This window comes from Molothrus ater, chromosome 3, assembly GCF_012460135.2.
Source record: "Molothrus ater isolate BHLD 08-10-18 breed brown headed cowbird chromosome 3, BPBGC_Mater_1.1, whole genome shotgun sequence".
Classification (NCBI taxonomy): Eukaryota; Metazoa; Chordata; class Aves; order Passeriformes; family Icteridae; genus Molothrus; species Molothrus ater.
Window position 1 is genome coordinate 35,477,302 of NC_050480.2, and position 13,934 is coordinate 35,491,235.

Genomic DNA, 13,934 nt, shown 5'->3' on the forward strand with positions numbered 1-13,934 from the left:
CTGGACTCCTTCCAGTTAGACCCCAACCTCCCTCAAGTGTGGTGCCTGAAACCAGATACAGTACACCAGCTCAGACCTCATTAGCACTTATTAGGCCTAATTAGAGTAAAAGGTTATTTCATGTGAATTTAATGGGGAATGTTTATTTATTCAGTCTAGTATGAAATTTGCTTTTTCACAAAAACATAACATTATTGACCCATGATTAACTTGCCACTCACTGGAATCTGCATGTCCTTTTCCATAGAATTACAACTGGCCTGGTATCCTCCAATCTCTTTCTGTTAATTACTTCAATTCAAGACTTTATATTTGCCCTCAATGAAGTAAATCCTAATTATGTCATGTAATTTCAGTAATTAATGTAAGTAACTTCTTGTTCTAATCTATTTTTCCAATGCACTTTCAGCTTTTATCAGCAATAATTACTTGTAAATGAAGTATCTATTGCATAATCCAACTTATTTTATAAAGGATACAAATTAGCATAAAAATTATTTCAGGAAAGGCCTCCTTATTACATCTTCCTAGGTGACAGTGAGTTGTTAACAACCCCAAGTACAAATCACTCTTGTAGATTCTTTTAAACTATGCTTCCTGCACTGTCTATGAAAACATCAAAAGCAGACTTTACCAAGAGCCCTTTACCAAAATCATGATGTGTCACCTTTCCAGCTTCCCCATTCACAAGCCAATTACTCTGTGTGAATCACAAGACTGTCATAGAAGGAAGTGTTAGGATTAATCTTTCATTTTCCCTCTTCTCTGAGATTATGTATGAAAAAAAAAGAACTCTTGAAATGAGGACATATAGAAACTATTTTTCCCACAGGATGAACATTCAAAAAAAAAAAAGCATATTTCAATTTGTGAAGATCTCCCCATCTTTGCTATAAAGTGGTCCACATTATCTTACACATCAAATTGATCAAGGGAACATATAGTTGTCCCTACTCAATTCAATGTTCTTTAACAGAAATGCCAACTTCTTCAAGGTAGACTCCCTGCATCTAGATTAGCAACCTGAATTAAAAGCCAATCACAACTGGCCTCTCTTCTTCTACAGAATCTGGTGTACTCTGGATCAGTCCAGTGGTGAATGGAAATTCTTTCCCTATCTGCTACATTTTATTGAAAACACTGCTGTCCAACACACTCAGAAGTAGTAGGTCTTTAGTAGTCTATTTTTATGTACAGGTTATGTTATATAGATGATATAAAAGGTTAGTGATGGACACATGCTAGACTAGGTTCTTCAAAGACACTCTGATGAAACCACATTAGGCAACTCTTCAAAGACAGAGAGCCAGACTTCACAAACTTGATGGAGATCCTGATACAAATCCATTAAATATCAGAGCTGTAATAGATTATTCTAAACCACTTTATTTAATTGGTCTTATCTTTAATATTGTTCTTGATGTTACAAATAAATTATAATATTTAATTTATAAAATTTTCACATTTCTTTGTAAAACCAACAATAGGTTTAAAGTAAAAAGAGCTTTGTTGCGGCAACAGCTTTGTTTAACTTCAACAAGACTGTAATATTTTAAGAGTAGAGAAATGTGTAAACATAAATATTAATGATTTTCTTCTGTACACATCTGTGTAAATTAGTTGATATAAATATAATTTACTATAGAAACATTTTTTTATTTGTTTATGCTACACACAGTTCTATGCTGGCATCATGTACTAGTTGATTCATCTTTCAAAGAGTGAGATTTATTCCTTTTGCATTCAAACCCCCAGTATGTCCATTGCCAGCAGTGGACTTCATGTTCAGAGAATCAGACTCACAGTGTCAGAAATCTAAAATTAAACTTCAGTACAAGATTATAAATAATCAAAAATGAATGTATTATTTTAGTACCATAATTGCCAGACACTTAAAGGCCACGATCCAAGCCAACCAAAATCAATGACTGTTTTTCCATTGACTTAGCTGAAATTTACCCGCAGTTTCCAGTCGCATTTTAGTTTTACAATTTTATTACAGCATGAAGAGTTAAAAGTACGTAGTATCAGAGCTTCAGCGTAAGAAGTAAAGCCTCTAAGTCTTTCTGGGCCTCTTTATCCTGAAAGAAACAGACAACCATGCATCAATTTAGAGAGGATAAATCCCTTCATTTGCCTAATACGTGCCTATCCACATTTCTTTACTAACAACAGACATAACACACAACTGCAACAGCCACAAAATGTAAAGACTGCATAGTAAGTTAATTTATCAGTGAATACAAAAATAAAGTTTGAAGTGAAAACAAGAGCCAGATGGCGGCCCTCCCTTTACAGCTCTGTCAAAGCACTTAAAATGTTAGCCCACAAATAGCCTTCTCAGCAGACCAGTAAGCCCTTCAGCCTGGGATATAATTTTTATTGGTGTACTTTGCACAAAGTATTGCCTTGCCTTATACCTGATGTAATCTTGCATCCCGACAACATGCAGTTTCTCTAAAGATGTTCTGTGATGTTTGCTAATTATTTATTATGCAACTAAGAAGAAAACATTGGGAAATGTAACTAATGACATAGGTTAGATTGTGGGCTCAGAGCATACAGCCATACCTACCTGTAACAGCCACCACGGGCTGACTCCACCCTCAGTAGCTTCCAGACTGGGCATTGCCTGTGCTACTGGGCTCATGGCAGACCCAAGGTGGGAGCAAGTGCCAGGTGACCTGCTGTGCTCAGAGCCAACACTACACTGCACTCCTAGGGCAGCAGGAAAAGGCTTCTTTTAGGCCAATGCTCAGAGCCAACACTACACTGTACTCCTTGGGCAGCAGGAGAAAGCAGGAAAAGGCTCCTTTTAGGCCCAAATGTTTTGAGTGCACAGCTTGCATGGGGCTTCAAACCTAAGCCAGGACTAAGACTGTCTCACAGGTACCCACTGACATATGTTTTGGCTATTCCATGTATAATCTGCTTGGAAAGGGGCACATGCATATGAGCATGTAACCACAGTACAAAAACTCCATTATTCTACTTGTTTTTAAGTGTCCCCTGGATATAATCTGTTTCCTTTAGCTGCTGTTGCTGTGAAACTTCTAGCTTGAAAAATTCACCTTGGTTTAAAAAACACACTTCTAAAATGTCACCACCTCATGCCTGAAGGCTCATAAGGGTCTAAACACCCAACACATGCACCTATGGATATTTACCAGCGCAAGTGAAAAGTGCCTGCACATCACAGATTTTGTGTAAGTATTTCTAATGACAGGGTCCAGTAATGATAATGCCATGGGATATTCTGAAGGAAAATACTGTAGATAGTCAGTGAAGTAATCACTAGATTTCAGGATCACTTCATTACTCAATCAACCAAAGAGCTGGAACAAAATACAGAACATTTTAGAATGTATTTCATGGGTGAAGAAATTCCTGCTTCTCTTTATTTTGGTTAGTTGTCTATAATGTCATGGAGGAACAGAGAAGAATATTGAGATGATAGAAACCATATGCCAGACATGTCAAACTACATCATATTATTGGTCTGGATTAAGGCATTAATACATTAGCTGGACACTTCTCTTGGAGTTACTGCCTTACTCCTACTGGCAACAATAGGCTAAACTATCTGCCTAATCATTTATCAGAGGCCTTTAAAGGCACACACTGCAAAGCTAGTAAGCTCTTGCCAAAATACTCTAACAGAAGGAAATGTCATGCAGCATTGAGCAGCCCTTAAACTCCACATCACTACAGGCTGTCTGGAGCACCATGCCGTCCATTGCTTTCAACAAAAATTGAAAACCTCAAAATTTTCCCTTAATTCAGGGAAAACAGACTCTTTTCTGTACTGATTGTGGTCAACTTGTGAAAATGATTCTAAACTCCATTAAATAAAAAAAGTAAAAAGCCAGATATTGTCCCATGCTAGTAAGAAATGGAAAAGCTTAATTGTATCTGGTTGAACTCTTATGATACTTTTCTAAGTTGAAAATTATAAAGGTGCAGGTTTTCTCATATCTGAATAGTGTTCAGCATTTCATGAGTTGATGGGATTCTCTACTCATTTTGCAGGATACAGCATTTAAAAAATATATCTCCAAACAACTTTGGATAATTGTCTCTTTAGAAGTAAAGGATTTTATTGGGCAATGAGCTTTACAAGTTGCAAAGGTCCAGAAAACATTGGGCAATCTTCCCTGAATCTTCCTCTGGGCTTAGGAAAAAGAATGGAACAAAACCCAAGATTGTTCTGAGAGAAGAAACTGCAAACGTGCAAAGCATTCTACCTCTGGTTTGCCAGTTCTAAACAGGCAAATATCAGTTAAAGCAGGAATTACTGTTGCAAACTGCTTGACGGGTTGCATTAAAGCCAGCAGCTTCCGGTCAATAACAACTCGTACGGCAAAAGCATTGAAAAAAATCAGTAATGGCATTAAAAACAGAGCTAAGAATGGTCAGTGAAGGGAATATTATGTCACCTTTGGAGAGACTCCTTCCAGACCAACAGGTGTGTCATGCTAAAAGGAGAGAGAAGCCACAAGTCTGTTCAGTGTACTAGTTTCTGGTTTTAGGGTGAAAACTTCATTATTGCCCAAAGCTTTGCTGCTAATGGAAAGAAAAAGCCATTAAATCCTGTCCTGGGCCAACTCTCTTCCTTGTTGATTTCTGGGTCTGTGGCTTTCTGAAAATGAACAATAAGGTCAGCCTTTTTTTTTTCTTTCTTTTTTTTTTTTTTTCCCAGACAGCAGGGTTTCTCTTTAGAGTGTGGCAAGCAGAAGAAGAGGTGCAAGTTGTAGGAGGAATGCAGCGTACTTGAGTGAATCCCATTTGTTCACCCTGAGGCTTAGTTCAGCACTGACTAAATACACAGCCATTTTCAACCTTGTCTTTCTACTGTCAAGGCTTACATTTATTAAACACCCCTTATATCATTTTCAGAGTTGAATATGAGTTCAAAATGTTCTGCAAACTGCTACACAAAATGTATTCAAATTACAGGGTCAGGGACCGTATTTTGCCTTATTTTGTTGCTTTACTTTTATGTTTCATCATTCACAGGGGATATGCACAGGAAAAAAAGACCTGGGAGGCCAGGGACTGAACAAGGGGAGAAAGGGAGTTGAAAACAAGAGCAAGAAGGAAGAGAGAGCTGGTGGGAAAAAGGGAATGTTGGCTTAACTGGAAGTAGTCCACATTTTGACAGTTCATTTTTGCTGAAAAAAATTTACTGATACATATACATGGAGAATTACACATATAAATATGAATGTAAAAATTAAATGGTAATTAAAGCCAAGAAAGAAAGATAATGATTTTACCTTCCATCTCTGTTAATTATTTCCTTATGTGCTAATACACTCAACCCAGGCACTGCACATGTGTGCACTTGTTGACAAAGTCCCAAGTGTCAGCAGAGAACGATACAGCCCCATGACCACAACCAAAATGGTTACACCAGCCAACGAAAACATAATTGTGTGCAACCACTGCCAAATCCCAAGCTGACATGCATCCTGTAGGGTTTCACTGAAGTCAGCAGGGCAGCATGGTATATTAAATGAGCTGGGCTGCAAGGGTGGTCCAAAGCTGTACTCTGATATGCAGTAACAGCAATGAGGTGCTGAGAGACACTCCTGCTTTGGGGTACAGCTGTATCATTCCCTCACAGCTCCAGCAGAAATCCTGGACTAGCAGAAGAGACTCCCAAGTATGCACAAGGGTTGATAGAGAGCAATAGCTCTTGTGGACAGTACAAATCATGCAAAGCTAAATGCTATCCTATCCCTTCCTGGTTTCCTGACAGACTCTCACAGATGGTGTGACTGTAGTGTGCACTAACAATTGTATAGTACCACGAGTTTTCTCCTTTGATATTGAAACACACCAATGCAATCACCCATGTGATTCTTCTTCTTCTACATGACTGCTGTATGCCACAATCTGGTGTATTCTATGTTCTTTCATATTACCACTATCTTCTCTGTGGATTAACCGTAACTTTTCAAGGCTTTTAGGATCAAGGCAATCACAGCTTTAAAATAGGCAGCTGTCAATAATTACAGATTTTTGGATATTACTTCAAGTAGAGGGGAAAATACCCTTTCTCACCCAGAAGAATATGAAAATGAGCTCATTCAAGGACTACTGTTGAAAAATTACAAACCAGCAGAATACAATTCAGAATAGTTAGTAGTCATGTAAAATTTTAATTGGCTAGTTCCTTCCTGACTTGAAAGACTACATTTCACCTATGATCTGTTTTTCTTTTACTACTGTACACAATATGGAGCTTTTGGTGTTCAAGACATTCTCCTCTTTCTGTCTGCCTCTCCCATGATGGGACATACAGCTTTTCTTTCTGCACAGTCATTGCTGAAACAGCCTGAAGACAATCACACCCAGTTACAGCCCTCTCAGAAAGGTGCCTGTCAAGGCTTTCCTTCACCCTGCATATTGCCTCTAAGACAATGTATTTCAAAATCCCAGGAGTCTGACTTGGCCCAGCTACTCTACAAAAATTCAGAATGGGTTTTTGCCAATCTGTTTTGTAATCCTGGAGTGTACCACTACCTCAGTGAATACTTCTTCCATTCTGTCCCTGCATCATGAGAATGCCAGTGGAAGAGACACTCTCCATACTTTGGGGAACTGGCTGCTGACCAGTCTTGCTGGACTAAGAACTATGTTAAAACTGTGTTAGCTTTGATAGGATGGTGAAATGAATACTGTGTGATAGTCAGTTTCATCATAAATATAATAAGCTTGGTATTTATCAGGATAAACTTCATCCTTATGTATGAAACTGTGACACCACAAAAAATATCTTCACTTTTCGGAATCATTTTCAGAGGGAGAGAAGAAATAAGTACACAATGCAAACAAAGCTTTTTTCAAGGACTTCAAACATGCAGATAGAAAATTGATCTGATCACTAAGATAGAGAAAAATAGACTATTCTTTGAAGTACAAAATAATGTAAAATATGGGCAGTCTCAAATTATTTTAGCAACTCTTTACCAAATGTCTCACTTCCCCTAGAATTTTAGTTTGAAGTTTGATTTCTTTATAATGAGTTTTTAAAAAGTGTATTCCCTGCACTTGAAGCAGTCACATTCATTGTATACAAACCCACTAATTACAGAATAGTTTTTTTAAGCACACTCAAAAAATATTTTAGCTTTGAGTTGGTGGTAGCTATTAGGAAATTCTTGTTCAACTCCACAAACAGTACTAGCAGGAAAACAATAGCCTAGAATTCAAAATGAACACAAATCAGAACACTTCCATTATTTTTCAATTGAAACATCATTGATTTTTGCTGGCCATTTGGAGGACAAATATGCAAAAAATCTAAAGCAACAAATATTCACTGAAAAGCATGACATTTTGTATTGAGCTGAAGATATGAAAAGAAAATATTCTGGTTGATGAGAAAACAAAAACACTTTATAAGGTTAGTTGAAATTACGCCGTTTCAATTGGTAGTTTTTTTCAAAAATAAGTCATAATTTGTAACCTTCACTTTAAAAGCAAAGGTAAATTACTTTTTTCTCCTCAAAATCTTACTCAGAAGGACAGATTACAATAGCAGCTTCAAATAAGATCTGTTGGAAATATCACAACAAGGTCTGCTCATATGACCAATCCATGGCTGCTGGAGTGGTATTTCTTGGAAAAACTTGAAAATACAGATAGAGAAATGGTCTGTTGGAATGGAACAGCTGATGGGTGCTGAAATTTATACTCTGACCTCTCTTCCATCCCTCTGCAAATCCCACTTTTTTCCTTATAGACAATATTAAAAATGAAATTAACAGCCAAGGAAATCAATTATGGTGTTGTACAAAAAAAGTGTAAGAAAACTGTATGAGTTCTCCTCAGCAGCTGCATTCTTGTGTAAAAATTCAGCCATTGTTGCTGCCTATTATTACATTTATCACCTCCTCCACACAAGTTTCAGATGTCACTGAGGCTGAAGGCAGAGTCTTTAACAAGTCTCTGCTTCCTGTTATTCTACACTTGTAAGAAGTGAATGTCATAATCATGAATTTCTGTAGGATCTAAATCTCTCTTCTTTGTTAATTTCAACTCTGAATTGCTATCATTTCTAATTCCTGGGAAGGACAGAGTGAACAAAATCACCAATAATTTTGTAAAACACTTTCTTATCTTTAGGGAAGTTTTAATCTACATTTTAAGTAAGATTTTCAGCAACTCAGTGCAAATAGATTTCCTTTGCATTTTTCCTGCTTTCCTGTCTTCATCTCTTCCAAGACTACACCTTTTGTAATGCAACTGCTGCTTTTGAGATTATTTTTTTTTTTTAAATGTAATAGAGACCAGAACCTTGAAATTTTAATCTCTTTCTCTGCTAGGCTGTTAACTCCTTTGTGGTGAGCTTACTGGTCCTACAAGCACAGAATTCATTGTCATGCTCATGGTTGTCTCCAGACACAAGAAAAAACAGTTCAGTGACTATTATACTTTATAATTCTACATTGAGACTTGAAATTCTAAGAGTTCCAGTCTTGAAAACTTCCAACAATCTTTATTATAAACAAGAAATTAGGGTCTTATTCCCCTTACAAGCAGAGGACCACGTGTTTAACCATACACACACACACGCGCACCCCCTACCTGTTCTGTCTTTCTGTATGCAAGACAGACATTCATGATTTCAAAATTAAATTACATTTTTGTCTTCAAATTAAAAAAGTAATTTTGTTCTACCACAATAGTCCACCACATCTGGTTTCAGAGCCCTTCACACAGTCACAGTCAGCAAGGCTCTGAGCACACTACAAAGTAATGAGTCTCAGTAAGGGTAATGCAACATCCTCTAGATGAACAGAGCAGCTGTTAAGCACTTAACAATAACTCACAGCAGCCCTGAACATTGGGATCTCTTTTACTGAAGGGCAAATGTTTCCCAGGACCCTGAGGTTATCCACCTGGGTAGCAACCAGAGAAAAACTGGACAATTTAATGTCCCATGCACCTCCAGCAGTGAAGTACCACTCTACACTATTTATGGCCAAGGAAGGACTGTATGATTCATTGGAGGCTTTTTGTTTAGAAAGGATAGAGAAAGGTCTTTAAAGTTGCACTGTAATATCAGCTATGTTTTTCCAGATGTAATTTGAACCAAATCTCACATATTTCCTTTTAAAATAAAAAGAATCCATAGACTGATAAGTTAAAAATGTGCCAAATTATTTTTAAAAACTGTCCTGTTTTTACAAATCCTCCTGTAACTCTTAATTTACAGGACTCACTCAATCAGAACTTGTTTCTTTTTTTATAATTTCTGTGTGTCCTTTTTAAGATTCAGAATAGGTTTGAAACAGGCCATTTGATTTTTTTTCCTTTAACAAGAATTAACTATGTTTGGAAGCCCCTTTACCCCTTGAATTAAAACAAACTCTGTAAATGGTAAAACAGAGGCATAGAAGTGATATCTGGATGTGACATAACATTCAAGACAAAAATAATATCACTTAACTTGATGTCATGTGAAATGACATGTGAAATGAATCCTAGAAAAAGTGTCAAAGAAGTGTCCTGAATTACAGCAGCTGAGAATTTGACTTGAGGATTAAAATGAGCTATGGGCTACTTTACTGATGCCAAGCACCTCTGGTTCCCAGAAGGCACTGGAAACTGTGGATGCTCAGAAGCAATAAAAAGTAAACCACTGTCTATGATAATTTTTCCGCAGGATGATTTTTATCATGAAATACTATACATTTCCTCAACGTGGCACCTTTCCAGAAACTTTGTCTCTCAGCCTGCTCCTGATTTTATGCCTTTATACAAATACATGTTTCTTACTAGAATCCAACATTTAAAAACAATAAAGGAGTTCCCCTGCTTGAAGAAAGAGAAAATTCATATGAGAAACTATGATTACACTTGAGAATGATGGGTTTCACATGACTCTGACAAAATACCACACTGCTGACAACCCTGAGATCCTGAGCTGTGGCAAATGGAAAGAAATCCTCACACTGCTGCTGACCTGTGCTTTTTTTTAGACCATGAGCCCCAACTTCTACAGGGCTGCAGTCAATTCAGGCAATAATAAAGTGCATATTAGCATCTGTTTATTACTCTCTCCCCAATGCCTCTTCAGTCTTATTACAGTCTCTCTCCCCTCTTAAAACTAATCTCACTAAATGTTATTCCTACATACAGCTCCAAGCCCTGAACCACTTCACTTCCAACACATTTTCCCAAAAATCAGTAACAGTCTTTCTGTAACACAATAACCAAAACAACATGTAATATTCAAATTCAGATGGGATTTGAGGTAACAGCCAGCAACAGCAGAGTTCGTGTTCCAGATCTCCATTTCACAGTAATTTCTTTCAGCATGCACTTGGTTTTTTTACCCTGTGCTGAGTGCTTGGTTGTTTTTTTTTAAATTGAATTACATACTACTGCCCTAATGCCACATTCTTCTGGACTCTTTTTTCCTAAATCTAACTCAAAAACATCACAAGTAAACAAGACAAAGGAGATTAATCTGTGATATCTATAGAATTTTTCAAAATAGGAGAGGTCAAATCATCTAGTCCTCTTTAGATGGACAAAAGATTTTTGGGGGCCATTTGATGCTCACTCTTCTGATTACACAAATCAGCGTAATTCTTGTTCTCATCACCACCCTGGTTGTCAGAATATATATCCCTCGGACACCTATCTCTCAGACTCATTTTGAATTCCTGCTCTCACCTCAGGGTTCCTTCTCCTTCTCAGATCTGCTGATACTTCACAAATGTGATGGGATATTAAACAGATAATTTATAGCAGCCTTTCCTATGCTCTGTAATAGGCAAGCTGAAGGTATATTTTAACAGTAAGTAAAGAATAAAGAGAATTAAATCATTGTTAATGTCATATCAGTATCAATACATATTTAAAGAAACACTGAACTTAAGCAATGATTACTTAATTTATGATTGGTACATACTATGACTGGGGCCAAAAATCAGGCCACCCAGGAGCAGCGGCTGGTGAGGCATGCAGGGGTCTTTCTTCCCAGCAGGAACACTTGACATAAACATGTTAGTGCTCCACACACAGCATTTCTTGTCAATCAAGTTAAAGAGTTATTTAATGGTCTTTTTCGTTAACTTCAAAGAATTAAATGGGGTGGGGCCAATTCCTCTCAGGAATCACCTCTCTCTCTCCATACCACATCTGCTGTGCTCAGAGGGGGTCCCTTAGGCTGAAAAAGCTCAGGTTTGAACTCATCATGCTCTAGGATGGTAACATGTTTCCAGTTATGGGTCATTTATGGAACTTGCTTTTACATGAGATCAGACAGAGTGAACCTTCTTGCCATGACTTGGTTTATATTTGAGAAATTAAACAACTTAAAATCTCTCAAATATTTGTAGAAATTTTGTGTCCACATACCAAAATGCTCTAATGGGCCTAAAATACTGTAATGGGCCTCAAGAGGAATCTAGCAACCTCTTAGAACAAACTCTAGGCTAGCAGATGTGACTTGAAGAACTGTGCCCCCTTAACTGCCCTGTCGTTGAAGACAAAGCCAATCTTTAATAACTCATCTGTCTCTGCTGTAATTAACATACTGCCCTTAACAAGAATCACAAATCAGAGGCTTTCAGGAGCAGAGACAGAGACTGTAGGACAAAAATCCAGAGTGCTTTCAATCGAGAAAAGCATAGATCTGGGGCAAAATTTCAGCACAGCTAGAGTGACACACTCAACTGCTTATGCTCAAGATGATCTAATGAAGTGGGTTGAATTACAAAGAGTACAATTCAATTTCTGATACAGACGAGTCCCTAACAGTTCCCCAAACAAAGATTTTTTTAAAGCTGTTGATACAGACAACTGTAATGAGCCAACCTAGAGTGGAGGAAAAAGGAATGTTCTGTGTTCAGAGGAAAAACTGAAACATTATGTTGTTACCCGCAGTGCAATAATGGATGCCAAAGACAAGAGAGCAGTCACAAGGGAACAAGTTATCACTCTCAATACCCACCTCATTAGTAACTGAGAGAATTGACAGTGCAGAATCACAGCACTTCAGTGCATTGCTTTTCTGGCCAAGATCTTTATAGCACTGAAAAGAAAAAACATTTTGTTTCCAATCAGACCACTGTAAGAACACCAGAGTCTACAAATCATTATTTTTAAAAGAACTTGGTTACCTTTGCCAAATACACATAATTGCATTTGGAATATCCCGGATGCATTTCTTCTGCCTAAATAATAAAAAACAGGAAAGAAAATAGACATAAAACTTGCATGATGAGATTTATGTGGTCTGCATAACATTTTTAGTAATGCACTACATTTCCTCAAACATCAGACTGAATCATCCCTACTCTGTGTAATGCAATCTGTTTAGTAGCACTTCAAAAAAATCAAGAAAACAAAAAAATTACAACACTCAAAACCTAAACCAGGCACACGAGATGCTGACAATGAACACAGAAAATGTTCTGTACTCCTTGCTCTCCTCTCTCCCTAAGCACTCTGTAAAAATTTAGGGTCATTCTGTACAAGATCTATTGGATTCATTCACTTACAGGGTAGGTTTAAAGATACCACTGTCTATAGATTATTAACATTTATTTCCTCATCAAAGAAGTGAGAAAGTAACCAACATTCACATTTTGTGTAATGAGTAAAGAACTGTGTTTATCAATTTTACAATTATTTCCCTTCCACATTCTCTTATCTTCTAGCTTTGGATTCACTTTTCTTTTTAAATTATCATCTTCTAAAAAGTTCAGGTAATTTAAAAAGTTTAATAATGTCCTTTTTTTTTTAAACAAATCAAGGATATAGAAGCTTGCAAGATGAGTAAAACTTTTACTAATTATCTTCTAACAAAGAAGCAGCTTTTAATCAAAGAACAGCTATTGGGAGGGGAAAACTACATCAGTGAAATTTATGGTAGCTGTAATCTTTGGACCAAAACAATGCTGCTTTACCACAACTGTGTAGAATCAAACAACTGAAAAAGAAACCTAAACAGTTGTCTTCTAGACAATAATTTGATTTTTGTTGCTGAAGATGACTTAAAACCACAGTCACTCTGCAGCCCACCACAAAATACCCTGAGGCTAAAGCAAATGTTTCAAATTATTTCTACCGCTTTTGGAATTTGACCTTCAAGATAAAATCTCTTAAACTGGGAAGATGGTACTGTATTGTACTGTCCAAAATTTAGGAGATTTTCAGTCTTTAAATAGACTAAGAACACCGAAAAGAAGAACTTTTTATAGTGAGGAAAAGATGCCTGTCCAATTTCTTTGAAAAACTTTGATAGCAATTGTAACGATAGAAGTTTATGCTTTGAATCTAGTCATGTGAAAAACTTGTATGCTTCTGAGCTCCAGAAGCAGAAATTATTCATATGGAAAGCAATAAAAGATAGATTTATTTTATTCATGTGATGTTTTCTCATAACTGTGTTCAAATAGAATGCCCAGGAACATGGACCTATATATGACAGGGCTTTCTTCTCTACTTCACTACAAAAGCCATTTCATCTCCACAATTAAGAAAGACTTTTACTGAAATTCAGTGGAAAATAGTTTCAGATCAGGAAAAAGAGAAGCATCACAATGTCAAAGTTTTCCTTGCCTATGTCTTTCTCTTGCAGAAACAGGCAAATCAGCAATCACTATCACTATGGTTCATCTGTTTTAGCAGCATATGTAACTAATCTATATTCACATCACATTCAATTCAATAACTATTAACCATGGCAATTAATTGGAGAATTTTCTGAAACTAAATAAAGAAAAGAAAGGTGCTAACCACTCATGTCCAAACTAATTTTAAAACTGAAAAGAAAAAAAATATTTTAATAGAAAGCTCAGTGGTGTTTAGAAGAGCCCTGAATGTATAGCTACTGAACACAGTCTGCTGAACAGACATCTTGACAATACTCACAAATAACAGCTGGCAAACAGCAATATAGGAAAACC

At 36.8% G+C, this 13,934-nt stretch overlaps 1 protein-coding gene across 4 annotated transcripts in view; it reads right to left on the minus strand.

Moving 5' to 3' along the window:
• Positions 1 to 1,366: 1,366 nt before the first annotated feature.
• RMDN2 (regulator of microtubule dynamics 2) overlaps positions 1,367 to 13,934 on the minus strand; it is a 57,128-nt gene continuing 44,560 nt past the window's right edge. For all 4 annotated transcript variants that reach the window (XM_036380998.1, XM_036380999.1, XM_036380997.1 and 1 more), the window contains 3 exons: positions 12,144 to 12,197; positions 11,975 to 12,055; positions 1,367 to 2,081 (listed from right to left, as the gene is read on the minus strand). In XM_036380998.1, coding sequence (XP_036236891.1) covers positions 2,028 to 2,081; positions 11,975 to 12,055; positions 12,144 to 12,197 — 189 coding nt within the window. In that variant the 3' untranslated portion in view covers positions 1,367 to 2,027. The remainder of the gene's footprint in view (positions 2,082 to 11,974; positions 12,056 to 12,143; positions 12,198 to 13,934) is intronic.